This window comes from Carassius auratus, unplaced genomic scaffold (assembly GCF_003368295.1).
Source record: "Carassius auratus strain Wakin unplaced genomic scaffold, ASM336829v1 scaf_tig00005843, whole genome shotgun sequence".
Taxonomy (NCBI): Eukaryota; Metazoa; Chordata; class Actinopteri; order Cypriniformes; family Cyprinidae; genus Carassius; species Carassius auratus.
The window spans coordinates 12,953-30,898 of record NW_020523703.1 but is presented as its reverse complement, the minus strand read 5'-3'; the positions used below and the strand labels follow the sequence as shown (position 1 = coordinate 30,898).

The 17,946-nt window shown below is 37.5% G+C and overlaps 1 protein-coding gene across 1 annotated transcript; it reads left to right on the top strand.

Moving 5' to 3' along the window:
• The first annotated feature begins 1,668 nt into the window (after nt 1-1,668).
• Nucleotides 1,669-16,503, top strand: LOC113071061 (nuclear receptor subfamily 1 group D member 1-like). Its single transcript, XM_026244429.1, has 8 exons — nt 1,669-2,310; nt 8,105-8,404; nt 8,551-8,639; nt 8,733-8,877; nt 11,959-12,521; nt 13,643-13,828; nt 14,107-14,317; nt 15,150-16,503. Exons 1-8 carry the CDS (start codon nt 2,295-2,297, stop codon nt 15,344-15,346), a joined length of 1,707 nt encoding a protein of 568 aa, XP_026100214.1. The 5' UTR covers nt 1,669-2,294; the 3' UTR covers nt 15,347-16,503.
• The last annotated feature ends 1,443 nt before the right edge of the window (nt 16,504-17,946 follow it).

Here is a 17,946-nt window from a genome sequence, read left to right as displayed (position 1 = left end):
GCCAACTTGATGTGTTGAATGCTCGGAGCACGTTATAAAACGTATTCTTAAAATACACATTTCTGTTTTAATAAATGGTCATATTAAATCATAGCATAACACATAAGTAGGTACAAAAATAATCAGTGATGCATGCGACCCTTTTGGTCTCAGTGTAGCTCCCTGCTTTACCATGTTATGCAACGCTGAGCAATTGCTGCGACGTTAAGCCTGACAGAGAAATCTCACAAGCACATATAAACACTCATTTTCATATGTGTAATATATTCTTCTAATTGTTTTGTGCCGTTTCGCTGCAGTGTTTTAATGTGAAAGGCTGTAAATGTGTACTTCAAGTGTTCAGACAAATACATCGCGAGCTCATCTGTGACGTTCAGCATGATGATTCAGTTAGAAACCAGCTAAGACCAGCGTGACAGTGGCCGAAACTACTTTAAAACCATATAATATATTATTCTAATTGTTTTGTGCCGTTTCGCTGCAGTGTTTTAATGCGAAAGGCTGTAAATTCTCTGTGGACTTCAAGTGTTCAGAGAAATACATCGCCAGCTCGCGAGCAGTTGGCTGCCGCGAATATATAATGTTATTACTTTAAACAGTTCAGAAACATCTGAATTTAGCTCTTGGTGTGTTCTAACGTGTGGATTGCGTGTAATCGCGTTTTTAAAAGGTCTTAAATAAGAATGAATTCGCTAGTTCTCGGCTCCGTGTAGACAGCCTGGGCTGAGCAGCAGTATTTTTAACCAGTTTAAAAGTGAAACGAAACCCGACTCCGCCCCTAAATGTCATTGCAACTGTAGGGGCGCAATTTTTCTCAGACAATGTAAGTCTATGGGTAATGAATTTTGACATTTAAAAATTAATAAAAAAAAAACTTTAAGTCTGATCACTCTGAAAAGATATAGCACACACCACCCCTCTATCCCGCAGGTGTCTGCCGAGTTTGGGGCTTGTGGCTTTAAAGCCCTAGGAGGAGTAGCGTTTAGAATTTCTGTCAGAAAAATAATAATAAGAAAAAAAAGAAGAAGTTTAAATAGCATAACAGTATGTTGGCTTGTTGCCAAGCCAACATAATAAAAATAAAAATAAGTTTAAATAGCATAACAGTATGTTGGCTTGTTGCCAAGCCAACATAATAATAAGATTAAATAGTAGATCAGTAAGTTGGCTTTTTCAAGCCAACTTAATTATACATAAACACAAGATACATTAGACCTTGAACATAAAAAATAAAAATAAAATATTGGATGGGCCTCTCTAAATTGATAATTCTTCTTATATTTGTGGTCACATCACCAATTTTGTTTAAGAAATAAGGGGTGGCTCAACTCCCGACAGGCTCAAATCACCCTGATCTTTCCTAAATGTTGTAATTTGTCCAAAACAATTATTTGCTATTATATTGTGTTATCTTTTTATTTTGAAATTAAATATCATAATACTGTATCTTACATACAGCTCAATAATTTGTTTTTTCATGCACTTGTTCATGCCATGACTTTGAGCATCAATCACACTTGAAGAGCTTTTTTTAAAAAGCGCGCGGCAGCAGTCACGCAGAGCCCCGCCTGCTGTCCATGTGCAAGCCTCTCATGTTGTTTAGTCTCACGCCGTGTTTAACATAAAATGTGTGTCAGTAGGACAGCGCTTTCCACTGCACATGCAGAGGGCACATGCAGCGTGGCTTTACCAGCACGCAGCGCGCTCGAATAAGCGCATCCAGCTCAGCTCTGCGCTCACACACCCGCCAATGAAAATGCACGCTTGGATCAAGAGGAAAGGGAAAGCTAGGAGATCATGGGGCACGTTAGAGTGATATAAATCCCCGCCAAAGAGAACAACAGAGGTTGACGGCTCCCCTAAATCCAGTCACATTATCCAGTCACCTGAAAACGTGATTGATGTGGGTGTGGAAGGGCGTGTGCTTGTCTAGGAGTCGAAGTGGTATTTGACAGTCCCACAGAGACGTTGATGGCAATGAATGGGCAGACGCGAAACATCATCACCCAGAATACCTAATGCGTCCTTCATACTAGATCAAGAGCAGAGTACAGGTAGCCGCGCGCGGAAGGTGCATCTGCACACCTGTGACCAACTGAATTTTTACTGACTGTTTGGCTCCTCTGCCAAATGCTCTGTGCGCGAGATACTGTCTTCCTTCTTTGGACTGCTGACTGTATGCCCAGGCTCTTCGTGACTTTTATACCTGTTTTTACCAGACTTTAACATACTGACACACACTTTCTTGAAGATAATATTTCTGAAGACAGAGGATCTTGAAAAACGTATCAAGGATGGACAGCAGTCCTGGTAAGTAATCCATTTATTGTTATTATCATTATGATAGATTTACTTACAATTCTTATTTTTAATAATGTTTTACTATTGCTGATATAGTGCATTATTATTATTCATAAATATAGTCCAAGTAATTGTGCTTTATACCCCAAAATATAAATATAACTAATCATGTTTATTGTAATCAAACTGGCATTTCATGTAAATGCTGAACTCATAATTCGGTTCATTTATAGGTTGCATAAATTAGTTTTCTGATTAGGTGGTGTTTAAATGCACACTTTAATTAACAGATAATGCTTTAAAACCTGAGGATATTAAACATGCTTTCACTAAAAGCTTTGGGGTTTGGGGCAAGTTTCATATTATTATGATTACTATTATTATTAATATTTTTATTGGTTGCAGTGTTACTGGTGATATTGTTCCACTTCTTAATAAATGGAATAATATTAATATTCATTGTGCATTTCATACAAATGATGGTATCATAAAGTTTTTATGTGCAGAGTTTTATGTTTTTGAATTATACTTTATATCCCAGGCATGTTCAATCTAAAAGATGCGAGTTGCATATGAAATTTACTCGTAACGAAGACATTTTACTGTGTTGCACTGAATAACATGATTCACACTGGTTAGCAGTTATGATCTAAGCAGGTGTCATGAAAGTATTGGCATGCTTTGATGATTGCGCTGGGCAGACTCATCATCAGTGCAGCATAAAGACTACAAAGTGCATCTAAATATAGTATCAGTCTAGTCCAATGCATGAATCACATAAATGATGGCAATAAACATGGTCATACTTAGAGTAACTGCTGTTATTAACCCTATGTGATTGCTTTCATGGAATCTGCCTTGAAACCACTAGGACAACTTCCTGCTACTAGGCATGAAAACAAACTCACGTGTATGTGGATGGTCCAAGCTAGAAATAAGTGTGCTGTCAAACTTGGCTCAGACATATCAGCACATTTTACTAGTGTAAACTAGAATATGGCCATTAATTAAATTTAATCACATGAGATATTCAAAACAAACGTCATGCAACTGTGAAAATAAAAAGCAATAGACTCAAGAAGAGACATTGTTCACTGTCCTACCAACACTAAGGGAAAGTTGGTGAGCTCTTGAGGAACATGTATACTAATGCACTAAAGTTGCATTAGTTTTTCGTTTATTTCATGAAGATTGTAATAATTAAACGTTTCTCAAGTGTGCACTAGCCGTCAGCCGAGGTTAACCGGTTAAGCTGATTTTGGTAGTGGTTCATTACAAAGGTTAGCCAAGGGCCAATTACATGCTGGCTCAGTCAACCAAGTCCACTTCAAGATTAATTGATGGCTGATTCATTTACAAAAGCTGCAGTCACGTTCCAGAACAGGTGATGGAAACATTGTCTCGTGCCTGGTGCACCCTCTCAACTCTGTGTTTGACAGAAAGCCTTGAAAGGATGTAAAACAAACACGAGGCACAATAACATGCTGCACAAAGTCATTAAAGACAGGGAAATAATAACATTCAAAAACATGACCTTTAAGTGGTAGACAGCAGAAAACAAGGAAGCAGATTTTCTGTAACATTAACAAGTAAACACACTACATCATCTCAAACATGTGACTAGATCTAGCTCACATGGAGGTCTAGGGATGCAACCATGTCAGTTTTAAAAAGTCAAAACAACCTACATTGACCCAACTTCATCAGGTTACATAGTCATTTTAAGGTTTAGATCAGATGAAATAGAATCAAAATCACCTTCGAAAGGTTTATCTCTTATGCAAAACTTTGGCTAGTATGGTTTGGTTTACTAACCTACTGATTTCAGATGCTTTAGAATTTTTTGAAACTGTGACTATTGACTTTATTATGTGGTCCCCTTTATTTTCATTATTCGTGAAAAGTTTATGGAACTCGGTAACACGTTCCAAGGGTTTTAAATACACACCACACATTTAATCTATAATCTTTTAACGCCAGTGAGTTCATACGAGGTGAATGAGAAGTTCCAGAGGCGATTTATGCAGGGTAACGGACCATCAGGCCACCCACCACCCCTCCCCTCCATTCTATATAGCCGCTTGCTCTATTTTATAGCGCTTTTCGATTATAAGAGAGGCGCGAGGCTTTTAGCTTTACTGGAGGAAGCGCAGCGCGCGCGTATCTTCCCACTGAACGCATCCCAAGCGCCCACATTAGTCCTCACGTGCATGCGCTCTTTCAGCCGCGTGCGGCGCGTGATTTTTACGCCCCCGCCCTCACTGCTTCTTTCAGAGATTCTATGTTTTGATGCAGATTGAAAGGGGGAGGTTGGTCAGTGGGTCAGCGATTTCATGCAGTCAGTGCAGCGCCTCATCACGTTTTCCCGCCTCACGCAACTTTTTACTTAGTAGTTCGCATAAACAGACTCATGACAGCATGAGCACATCCTGCATTGTACGAAATGATTTATCCAAATGTAAAGCAAACAAATTGTTAAAATATTAAACATTATGGAAAATGTTTATTTTGTATTAAGTGGTACCAAAAACTTTTTTTCAGTACTTGAATATAAGAGAGACATTTTCAATTCAATAAAAATGTTTCAAAATTGTAATTATTTAATCATTCATTAATTAATTTATTATTTTATTTAAATTAAATTAAATTGTTAGACTTTACATAATAAATATTGTTTCAAAGCTTCAGTGGTTCCATTTGACCAGTGAGCAAGAAGAAAATTCAGCACAAATAACAACTATACTTAATATTTGCATTGCGAGGAGATATATAATAACTAAGTATTTTATATGACAAGTATACCAAGTATATTATATAATATAAAACAACATAATATTCATACTAAATATATTTTATATATATTTAATGAACCCCCCCTGGGGGTCTGAGAACTGAAAACTCTTGTGATTAAATGGTACATATTTTTATGTGATTCTGACCCACTTTAGAAGGCAGTTCTATCTGTATTAACCCATTAAATCTATAATATTCCTAGATAAGTGAGCACATCTCTTAGTAAGCAAATCTTTCAGCTATTTTCCTCAAGGGAGGGAGGAAGGGAGACCATGCCAGTGTTTGAGACCAGGGAGGAGGGAATAATTGTCCCTGCAAAGTCCTCACGTTTCTACGCCTGCCTTTGCTCACTAGAAGATTAGTGTTTGCATGGGTCGCCTAAGCTCACAAAGAGGCCTGCTGATTCGTCAATTAATGCTGGTGTTTCCACTGACCTTAATTTATACCAGCTTGCAATAACGTGCACGGCTATTCATTAAGCTTGTAGAAACTGTATTATCTTAGCTGCATTGTCCCTCGTATTACAAACTGGCAGGACAAAGAAAAAATAATATCACACCTATTTTAGATTAGTATCTCATTTAAGCCTTAGACTGGTTTGCAATCATGTGAATCTAGTGTTAAAAACAGCTGCGCCCCAGATACTATGCTTTGATTTAATAAAGGGCATGTCCTGTTATCCATAATGTCTTTTCTCTCTTTAACCTCTGTGTGAGTGTGAGTATTTCTGTGTGTGTGTGTGTGGGTGGGGTTTGTAAGGTGGGTAGGGCTGAGATAAAAGGCTCGCTATCACAGGGCTGTAAAATCTTACGCTGCAGTATGTCAACAAAAAGTCCCACTGCACGTGCCAGTGAAGGGATCACAAAAACACTTGAGCTAAATAAATACCGCGTGCAGCATGTGAAAACACATGCAAAGGAATATTTGCTGGTAATTTGAACTTGTTTACCACAGAAAGGTTCCAAGTTCAAAAGCAAACATTGAAGGATGGTATTAAGGAAATATTTAGTCTATGTCATTGCTCATAAACACAGTATTGAAGGCATATGTCACAAAAAAACAACATTTGTTATCATTTAATCATCCTCGTGCGGAGATGCAATGAAAGTGGATAGAAAACAGAAACAGCCATGGTCATTACTAACTCTCATTAAAGCAGCTTGATAATTGTGTTAGATAAGTCCTCTTATGTTCCACACAAGAAAGATACTCATGCGTACTTGCAATGAAATGAGGTTGACTAAATTTTCACAGGATTTTTTATTTCTGGGTCAACTATCCCGTGCTCTCTAGGTTTGTGTCATTGTGGATTAATATATTTGCTAAGGGGTTTAGGGTTAGGTTATTCAACATTGTGCACAATTTGCCATATAACTCGTATACGCTCACCACAAAAGCTGTCAATGGGGTTGTACCCTTTGAAAAGGTACATTATTTACTCCTAAATGTTGCATATTAGTACCTTCAAGGTACAAATTAGTTCATAAAATCTACATATTTTGAAAGGGTACTGCCCATGTGAAAGCTTTTCTGAGTGTACAGATATTAATGATACCTCAAATCATTCAGAATGTTGGAGACACAGTTGTTGTTGTTGTTTTTTTACCTAATATTTTTGAAGGTGACAATATTGTTAGGAAAACATCTCTAGATGTGGACTGAAATGGGTCAAACATAGCACTTGACAGTAAGCAACCACCTTCAAATATTTAATTATTGTGAAAACTGCGAGGTCAGTTTGTTTCCACAAGGAAGAACCATTTTACTTAGTAAAAATATAATAAGTTAGTTTGCCTGTTGAAAGCCATTACTGCATTGCATTGTTAAAGCACCATAATGCAAGTGATTCCCGAAACGTTTGGGACACTGCGGCTTTAAATCGCATTCTCTTGGCCCAGATCTTACCGACTGTGTCCTCGGGTTGTACTAAATGTCAAACTGTAAGCAACGGTGCACATTCTACCAAAACGTGACTCCCCGTTGGCCCTCTCTCACAGGAAACGCATCTGCGTGGGAACCGTACCATCATCGCAAAGCCGACAGGGCAACCTCCGGCGCGCGCCCCCTGTGTATGCGTTTGATGCGCGCGACTCGCGATTGTTGCAGCTGTTTACACGAGACTGCGGATTTGGTTTTGGTAAGAATGGTGTCAGGAATCCATGTGAGGCTGCGGTCAGGTGTTGTGTAGTTTGGCTGGGGCACTATGCCAGGGCTATTATTGGAGAAGAGAGGCAGGAGAGCTCGCGAACACGTGAGAGTGTCTCAGCTCATCCTGAGAGGATGTGATAGGATGCAGAAACCTGCGGGGGAATGGAACTAAAACAAGCCGATGCTTTCATTTAAAGTAACGTGTTGCTATTAAACCAAACCATACAAAATATATTGGGTTAATTCACCAAATGTGGAACGTCGCAAAAACGCACACCTAACCCTATCCCTACCCTTAAACCTAACCCTAACCGTAATTCATTCCTAAAATCAGAGGGAAATGATAGTTGAATAACAAGGATGTAGAAATACCTCATCTTGGTTGTAAACCTAAAACTGACATTTCCTGTGAACTTAGCTCTTTGTTCCAGGACCAACATGGATGTTTATCCAGGAAAACATTGTACTTAGTGAACATCTCTTTTCAAAATGTTCATGAAAATCAGAGAACTGATTAATAAACTAATATTAAGGGCATTTTTTGGTCAAGCTAGAATTTGATGGTATACTGTAACAACAAGGATGTTACTCTTATAGCCAAACAAGGAAATAATGAATACTGGAAATATGACTTGATAACATGACATCTATCAACAAATAAACAATCTCATATGCTGGCTTAAATAAATAATGTTTTATTAAGATATACAAAAAGGCTTTCAGTCTATAGGTAAATTAAATTTAGCGCACTGTTTAATGCCAATGCAAATTAGATTTTCAACAAACTGAACAGCTAACAAAATAAAGCACCTTTTTTATGTTTTTCCAAGTCAAAGGCTTCATATACTTTTATATTTTACAGGGGGTGTGATACTCTACGCTGGTAGCAATGGCAGTGCCAGTCCAAGCCCAGGAAGCCCCTCTAGTGGCTATCAAACCCAGTCTCCATCTTCTCATTCCCAGCCCTCTTCCCCAGAGGACTTCACCTTCACTGAGATTGGGGCCCTCAAGCAGCAGGGAAGTATGGGTACATCACCTTCTCCAAAACTGGTATTTCAGTTCCCTGAAGTCTACAACAACTCTACTGCGGGATCAAACTCGCACAGCTACTCTCATCCTATCGCCGCTAAAAGGCCTTGTGGATACACTGGCACGTTTACCAGTAAGTGGGTGCCCTTTTTAGTTTCTGCAATTACACAAAGTCAGCATCTTCTTTCACAGAGGAATAACGAGTTCCCAATATTAAGGACATGTGTTCTTGTACGTCCTGAGCCCATTCTCTCTCTGTTTCTATCTTTATCTGTATAGAGACCGGAGGCATGGTGCTCCTTTGTAAAGTATGTGGAGATATCGCATCAGGGTTCCACTATGGTGTCCATGCATGTGAAGGCTGCAAGGTAAGAGAGAACAGGCCTCTGATCAAACAAACATGCATGATACTTTTCTGCCATATCATTGTGGTTTATCATATTGTCTTTCATTATTTGCAGGGCTTTTTCCGCCGCAGCATTCAGCAGAACATTAACTACAAGATGTGCGTGAAGAACGAGAACTGCATGATAATGCGGATGAACCGCAACCGCTGCCAACACTGCCGCTTCAAAAAATGCCTGGCTGTCGGCATGTCCCGTGACGGTGAGAATTTGAGGTTATCAGTGCATTGAAATGTGAAAATCTGTACTTTCATTGCATTCTTCAGGCGAAGCACCACACCTGCCCCCTCAACCTACTTTCCTCTTATAGTCTTGCACCACTATCTTTTATTAGAGCAAGTTTCTTTTAGTTTGGCCGTGCGCTCATTTATATCTCTTGTTTGCCCTTTGTGGTCCCTTCTTTTTCTCGCCTCTTTCTACCCTTCCCCCTCGTAGATTCCCTAAGCTCTGCCTCCCAATCCCTTCTAGAGACAATGATTTATGAGGGATGGAGTCACGCAGTCCCTGAAGCGATCTGTCATCTGGAAAACTGCAGCAAATACAAGAATTATTTTGAGAAATTGGAACGCGGGCAACTTGATTACCACGCTTGTGCCCTTATAACATCCTCAGCAATTAATGTTGTGCTGCAGCAAAAATTAAGCAAGGGATGCAGAAAAAGCCAGGCATTTGAACTCTTCAGAAGAACAATGCCTCATCCGATTGCTTTTGGCGGCGGTTTAACCCTGAATAGCACTGAATTAAACAATACATCTTGTCCGGTGAACTTTTGAGGAAATTAAGCAAAAAAAACAGACACTTGTACATTGTGACCTATTTAAGACTTCCGTCAGGTTCTCAGCATCATTTCACACGGCGTTGCCAGCGGATTTGCATGAAAGTTCGGTTGGCTATGATAGCAGATTGCACTGGATGTTGTTCTAAAAGGGCACTAACAGAAATGAGGTTTTTGGGTACAAAGTGGAGGAGGTAAACAGTCATTTTAACCCTGGTTCCTGAAATTGTTAGGGCCCACAACCTAGAAACCTGTTTCTCTGACGGGTTCACTTGCACAAACAGGAAAACCTCATGTAACTGCCTCAAATACCACAATAAAGTAGACGCCCTGATTTCATCTCACTTCACTGAAGTCTATAGTTTAATTTCTGTTGTGTGATACAAACAGATGTTTGGTTTGACACGGTGGGGAGGCATGGTTTCACTTCCTCTACGAACTTGCCATTTGATAGACTAGTAATCAGTGCAGCACTCTGGGGCTATGTGTGTCACATTGTTTGCAGGATGAAGCACTCTTGATATCAGATTAATACTGAGAAATTTGACCTGAATCCCGGTTCATCAGGTTTAAGTGAAATTGAGAATGGATTTATTGGAATTTGAATAGGCCACACCCCACCGGAAGTTGAACTGGAATTTATAATTGAAACGACAGGAAGGAATTTACCAAATTACAATTGAAAGAAACTCAACACTGGCAATGCATTATAGGAAATGAAGTATTAAGTTAAACTTAATTTCACTGCCTTGAGTTGAAAGTCGAAGTGCTATTCTGTTCTGTTTGCTACACTATTTAAGACTGAGCTGAAATTAGTAAGGGGACAGTAAGGGGAATTCACTCAATTGCAATCTATAAACACACAACTGCCTTTTAAAAACTTTTTTTTTGTTGACAGAATAAGGCACTGTCCAATATTCAAAGGTTATTTTGCTTTTCTAGTTAAAAATTACAGCTATATCAGTTTAGAATGAATTTTAATTCTGCTTCCCTACATTCAAATTCTTAGTCTAATTATGGATCCTGTTTTGCTAAGCAATAAAGATGGAGCTGAAACTTAGCAATTGAATTGCAATTTAAAAGGCATTTTCAGGCACACAACTCTGATTGGTAAATGGCAAGTCAGTTATGGACTTTGCAATGTGAAATATTTATCATCCTGCAGTGTAACGCATGCATTGCATGTTAGTTACAGAAAAGCGAAAAGAAATGTATCCCTCCGCTTGGCTTATCTCATTTTCTCAGATGCAGGTGTTGTGAGACATATATGATATATGGAACATCTCCGCGCTTTGCCTTCCTTCTGCTCTCATCTTGTAAACCCATGTACCATAAAACCTTTTGTCTACTGCCACCTCAATCTGCCAAATGACATACATTCTCTTCTCTTCTCTTCTCTTCTCTTCTCTTCTCTTCTCTTCTCTTCTCTTCTCTTCTCTTCTCTTCTCTTCTCTTCTCTTCTCTTCTCTTCTCTTCTCTTCTCTTCTTCTCTTCTCTTCTCTTCTCTTCTCTTCATCACAGTCATTAGTTTCTCACCCAATTACCGTGGCATTGTTCTCATGTTCTGCTTGACCCACTGCCCTACTTACGGCTTCAGAGAGGAGTGAGAGTAGCACAGGGATGAAGAGAGGAAGGGGAGGTAGTGATGGAGAGAGAGATGAAGAGTGGGGGGAGGGAACATATTGTAACACTGGTGCTATTTTTAGATTTAACAGCTGACAGATTTACTTAGATGAGGGGGTGGTGATGGAGGAAAAAAGTGAGGGCCTTGTAAAAGATGCGAAAGCATCCAAAAGAACACTAACGCATTTAATGATCAATATTTTACACCACAACAACCAAGTCTCCTACACATTAGATGTGCTATTTTTGTGTTTTGTTTTGTTTTTCACTTCCAAAGCAATTTTCAGACAACATTTCATTTATTTTGTCACACTACGTTATTTCTGATGCTGCCTTGTGCTTTATTATAAAAGAAATGGGACATGGACATTTTGATTAGTGATCAGGCAGGATCTTTTCATCAGTGATTAGCGCATAGAAAATGCAGTAATTTCACAATATACTTTATTTTTAACATTGAATTTGACTCTTTTTCTTTTCAGATTAATTGTCTTCATAGCATACCAGGCATTTATTTTGTCTAAAATGTAATTTAATATTTAATAAAGCCAATATGAAATGAAAATTCCCCATGCATTTAAAGAGATATTTCACCCACAAATGAAAATTCTATCATTAATTACTCACTCAGACTTATTTTCTTATCTGAGAAGGAATTTGAAAAAAAGGAGATCTATAAAAAACTATCCTTTTAACTTAACTAACCTAAAACATTACTGCATTTTGAAAGAAAAACATTAAACATTACAAATATTTTGCCTTCAAAATAACATGTGCAGATAAAGCATACAATAATAATAACAAATACATTTATTAAGAAAGCAAATTTTCTTCATGTTGTCTTATTCCTGTTGTCAACCATTGGTTTCTATCTCTGCCCCCTAGCTGTGCGTTTCGGCCGCATCCCAAAACGAGAGAAACAGCGGCTTTTGGATGAGATGCAGAGCTACATGAATAGCCTCAACGAATCGTCCATGGGCATGGAAACATCCCCACCTCTCGAAACACCTCCCAGCCCCAGCGAGAACCAATCCAAAGAGGCCTTATCCCGAGCCTACCAGGACATCTTTACAAACACACAGGACCACCTGAGCAAACGTGCGGGTAACATGAACACCAGCAGTGGATCGAGCACCTTTCAAAACATCCCTTCTCAGGACAGTAACTATCCTCACGTGAACCCTCTCGTGGGGTTTCATGCAACTACTCACGGAAGCGTCACGGCTCTGCCTCGCTGCCAAGTTGCTTCCAGCAACAGCAAATGCCCGGTCTCATTGGTGGACAGTAATCGGTACAGCTACGCTCCTTCATTCAGCCAAAATCACTCCCAGTGTAGAATCAGCCAGCCCTCACAACCTACGCAGGCCGATTACAACATCTATGCGGCTGGCGAGTCCCAAAGCCAGGCCTCGTGTCCGTTTAAGTTGGCTGCTGGCTCCAAAGTGCTGGTGAGGAATGTTTCAAGATACACTGTATATACACTCTTAAAATATACATAGGACATCCATGGAAACTTTGTATTGTACAAAAGTTTCTTTATAATGGAAGGTTTGTTAGATAATTACTATGTAATGCGCTGGTTTGAATCATCATGTCTCTCAGATTAACTAAAGTGCGTCAGTGAAAATATACTTAAATATATATATATATATATATATATATATATATATATATATATATATATATATATATATATTTATTAAGCATAAGAATTAAAACTAATTAAATTTAATCTACCTACATGCATGTTTTATCTGATAGTAGCCTATGTTTTGCCAGTGTTCTGAATTAAAGTGGATTAACTGAGTCTGTTTGACTACCAAAACGTGACTGACAGTTTTCAGGCCAGTTATTATTTTCCTTCAGAAAATAATAGTTCTTTTAAGAACTGTTCGCTGAAAGGTTCTTTAGGGAACCTTTGTTATTTACAAGTTTGTCATAAAAGTGTTTCTATCATATAAATCTATGATTTAAGTTTAAAATAGAGGAAATTAACTCTTGTGCAATGCTGAAAAGTCTTTACCTAATTTGGTGTTCCCTGTCAAAAATGGACCGGCCTTTTTAAAAAAAAATGTATGAATTTCTCATTGTGCAATGTTATGACCAAATCTTGAATTCAATCTTTTTGTCAACTTGTTTTCTGTCGGTTAGCACAGGTTTGGTTTTACATTTTTTGGAACTGATTGGTCTCAGGCCTGACCTACAAAAAAAAAAAAAAAGCATTATTTTGGAAGATTTTGGCAATATTCAGTCAGTCAGTAAAAAAAGAAATACAAAGCATCTGCTAATTGACAGAATACAAGTTGACAAAAAGACTGAAATAAATATTTGGTAATAGTAATCATAACGATAATTTATTAAGCAATTTTTTTTGTAGGTCTGTCATTTTTGACTATGAATATCATAAGTGCATTAAGGTGGGAAAAACCCCCCAGAGAAGTACAAAAAATACGTTGTTTTACCCTGTGTGAGCAAGTCAATATGGTTTAATCCAATGCAATAACTATAACACAATATGAGAATTAAGCACATGTGCTAATAAAAATATGATGTACCGTCTCTCACATAGGCCTGTCCACTGAACGCATGTCCTGTCTCAGCACCTGGGGTCTCCAGTCAGCAGGTGTGGGAGTCTTTCTCACAGTGCTTCACCCCGGCTGTACGTGAAGTGGTCGAGTTCGCCAAGGGCATTCCAGGCTTCCAGGAGCTTTGCCAGCATGATCAAGTCATGTTGCTCAAAGCAGGCACTTTCCAGGTACTTCTCTTTCTGTACTATTAAAGGTGAAGTGTGTCATTTCCAGGCCACAAGCAGCATCGATTTCCCCCATCAGCCTAACTCAAACTCACTGGTTAAGCCCAAGTTTGACATGTCGGATCAATCGAAACAAACACAGCAATGTGTCGATAGCGTCAAAGTGTTATCACCGTTAGGGACATCAACCTACAAATGGCAAAAGTATTTAGAGAGTGCAAAAAATACATCACCTGGGCCTGTTTCTTTTGCTTCCGTCTGATCTTGCTGTCTGTTTGCAGGTGCTTATGGTGAGGTTTTGCTCACTGTTCAACCACAAAGAAAGAACAGTGACTTTCCTGAATGGGCAGACGTACCCGCTGGTCACCCTTAGGGGTCTTGGCATGGGCTCCTTGCTGAACACCATGTTTGAGTTCAGTTCCAAGCTGAGCTCTCTGGGCCTGGAGTCAGATGAGATGGCTCTCTTTATGGCTGTGGTTCTGGTTTCTGCAGGTGAGAGCAGCACAGGAATCGGATTATTTAGTGCTATTTGCTAAGGTGTGCATCACTATTATTATTGCTCATGCTAAGTGTCAGATATGTAAGTAATCCTAATGATTTATAATAGAGATGCTTGTTAGAGCAATATTAAAATTCTGACAGATGCTGAAAAACTGATTATTTTTTAATGTTCTAGCAGAGAACTTAAAAATCACAGATAAATGGTTGATATTAATTTAAAACTCAAATAGAACTTCGTTCAAACACAAATTTGATGTCAGTACAAAAGAAACAGAAATATTGAAACAGAGATATTGAAAAATTCCCCAAGATATTTTGTTATATTATTATATATTATATTAGATATTATTTATCCATACAATGACAGTCACTAAGGCCCAAAACAACACTGACTTTCACTGTATGAAGAAGAAGAAAAGACACTGTGACCAAAAATACTAAATGAAATACATTTACAAATAAGTACATTTTAAATCAAACATAAAACACTAAAATTCAATCCATCAATCACCAGAAACTAAAATGAATCATTTTAAATGCAAAAAAGTGAATTTAGCCATCACTAAATTATAATGTTTAATATGAAAAGTGGATATTTATTTTGGGAGTTAACAAAAGTTAACAGTTATCAAATTATGTAAAAAAAAAAAGAAAAAAAGAAAGAAAGAATATATATATATATATATATATATATATATATATATATATATATATATATATATATATATATATATATTAGTCAAAATCTTCATAATTTATAATATGTATTTAGTTTTTTTTTTTTTTTTTTATTGATAATAAAATGTTGTCCATTTATCCACAGATTGCTCTGGCATTTTGGATACAGTAGCTGTGGAGCAGTTACAGGAAGGACTCATCCGAGCGCTGCGCACCTTAGTTTCCCGTCGCCGCCCTGATGACAACTCTATTTTTCCCAAACTGCTCCTGCGCCTGCCAGACCTGCGCACCCTCAACAACCTTCACTCCGAAAAACTCCTGGCCTTCCGTATCGATCCCTGAGCAATCGGTCGCTGCACCTGGAACTCAACCAAAGGCCATGACCGGCCAATCAGAGGACACCTTTCCTGGTTAAGAAAAAGACTGCTCATTTAGAAGAAGATATGTGGAGCATGTTCCCATAGGAACCATTTGTTATTATGTGTGTAATGAGAAACACAATGAACAGATGGCTCTCAGCAAGCTCTAAACAAGACTATATCTCCATTTAAGCTTTCACGGATTATTTTCATACATGCTTTGTGCTTCTGTTCAGCTCGCCTTGAGAGCATTGTTGATTATATTTATCCAAGGGAAAGTTGCACCAGTCGTATTATCATAAATAAGCTTACACAGAGCGTTTGAAGACCAAAAAATGGGTCATTCCTGTGTACTGCCTACACATTGAAGCACACAGTCTTTAGTCAAGTACACCATGTATACAATAGAAAGGTAATTTTAGGGACCATTTAAAGCCAATTGTATGAGTGAATGTGCCTATGTGTTCGGGAAAGGGACAGAAATAGCATGTACATAAGCCATAGATATCACTTATATAGTTACCTCACATTAAAACTTCAGTTTGAGACAAGAATTACACAAGATTTACTGTATCGACAACAACTCGAGTGACCATTTAAGTCCTTAAAAAAAGAAACTGATTTTAAATGTCATTTATGGATAAATCTGTCATATCTGTTCGTTAATTATCATTGTCAAGCTGAATGCAAAATGTCATAAAGTATATTTCCACACATTCTCATCTATTAATAGGCTAAATCTGAATCAAGGAATACAAAACCAGCACTCTCCCCTACGCGTATTATGTTAGCAGTTTTCTGTTGTTTTCTTACTGTAAGTATTGTACATTTACACTGATTTAACTGCCTGTTCAGAGACAGAGGGATACCCAGTGGTGTGTTTGACTGAGACGGGGCGTTTGGTGCCTTGTAAGAAGTGTGTGTGTCGTGAGAAAGAGTCCCTGAACTTCTGGAACCAGCACATAATCATTACAGCCTTTACTAAGATCACAAAGCATGTCAAAAAGGCATTTTGGGCTGCCATGTGGTTGATTTGATCAGCTGAGTCTATTATTATTATTATGGATGGTAAATTCATGTTATTCAATCATATGGTAATGTATATTTTGTAAATTATTTTCTTCTGTAGAACCAATATAAATACAAGATTATCTATTTCGATGTCTGTTTTTTTTTTAATGTATAAAATTATATTAAAAACTTCTGCTCACCAAGACTGGATGAAATATAGTAAAAAAGTAATACATGTTAAATATTAATGCAATTTAAAATGGCTGTTTTCTATTAAAATATATTTCACATTTTTATTTAGATTTATTTTATTGTGGTTTTAATTAAACAAATGCACTTGGTGAGCAAGAAACATTTTTCAAATGCACACACACAACTTTTTTCCAAAGTTTTGAACTGTGGTGTATATTTATTGCTTGCAGACTAAATCTCAAAAGTAATAATAATAATATATGATATTGCAACACCAATGCATTTCTAAAGATAAAATAAGTAGACAAACCATGTAGACTGCAATGCCTTTGCTCAGCAGACTTTATATCGGGAGCTTTTCAGAGTGATGTAGAAATTTTTGTAACTGGCCTGAAACTGTCAGTCACGTTTTGTTAGTCAAACAGACTCAGTTAATCCACTTTAATTCAGGACACTGGCAAAAAATAGGCTACTATCAGATAAAACATGCATGTAGGCAGATTAAATTTAATTTGTTTTAATTCTTATGCTTAATTAAAAAAAAAAAATATATATATATATATATATATATATATATATATATATTAATATATATTAGTATATTTTCGTAATGTTGTACAACACTGACGCACTTTAGTTAATCTGAGAGACATGAGTCAAACCAGCGCATTACAAAGTAAACGGTGTTTTAGTGACATCGTGTGGAAACTCTCGGTAGCGCAGTAAAAAAATATATAAATTTGGAGAAGACAAAAACGTAAACGATAACGTTAGTCATGCTATTGCTTACGTTCAAGCAGGGGTGGTTCTAGGGTGAGTGGAGATCCGGGGCTTAGCCCAGAAAAATCCATGTATGTGACTTTTTATTTTAATAAATCAGAAAGATATACCTTATTTAAAATATACAAAAACAATAAAAACAAAAACAAATGTAAAACATTTTATTTAAAGTATTGAGGAAAATACATTTGCTTTTTGCAAACAAAAATTAAGAATTGCAAAACAAATGAAACAGCGCGAAAGCAATGATTTTGCAATACATATTTTCCATTGTCATATCTATTAATTTATTTGCAACGCTGCTTTTATTTTGCGTGTCAGTCTAGTTTGAGTCTAGTCTAGTCTAGTCCATTTTTCCTTTGCGCTTCACTTTTCTGCAGGTCACTCTTTGTGGCACCGTTTTTTTGACGTGGGGTTTTGAGACGCAGCTCACTGATCCAAGTCCTGTCATGATGAGCAGAGACTTTCGACTGGATCGTTTATTTTTATTCAGTAGCATTAAAACATTCATTTTTTGTTTTATTTACTTTATTAACATGTATGTGTATTAGCAGCGTTTGCTCAAGTTAAAGAAGTTGTTAACATGAACATCTGCTGTTT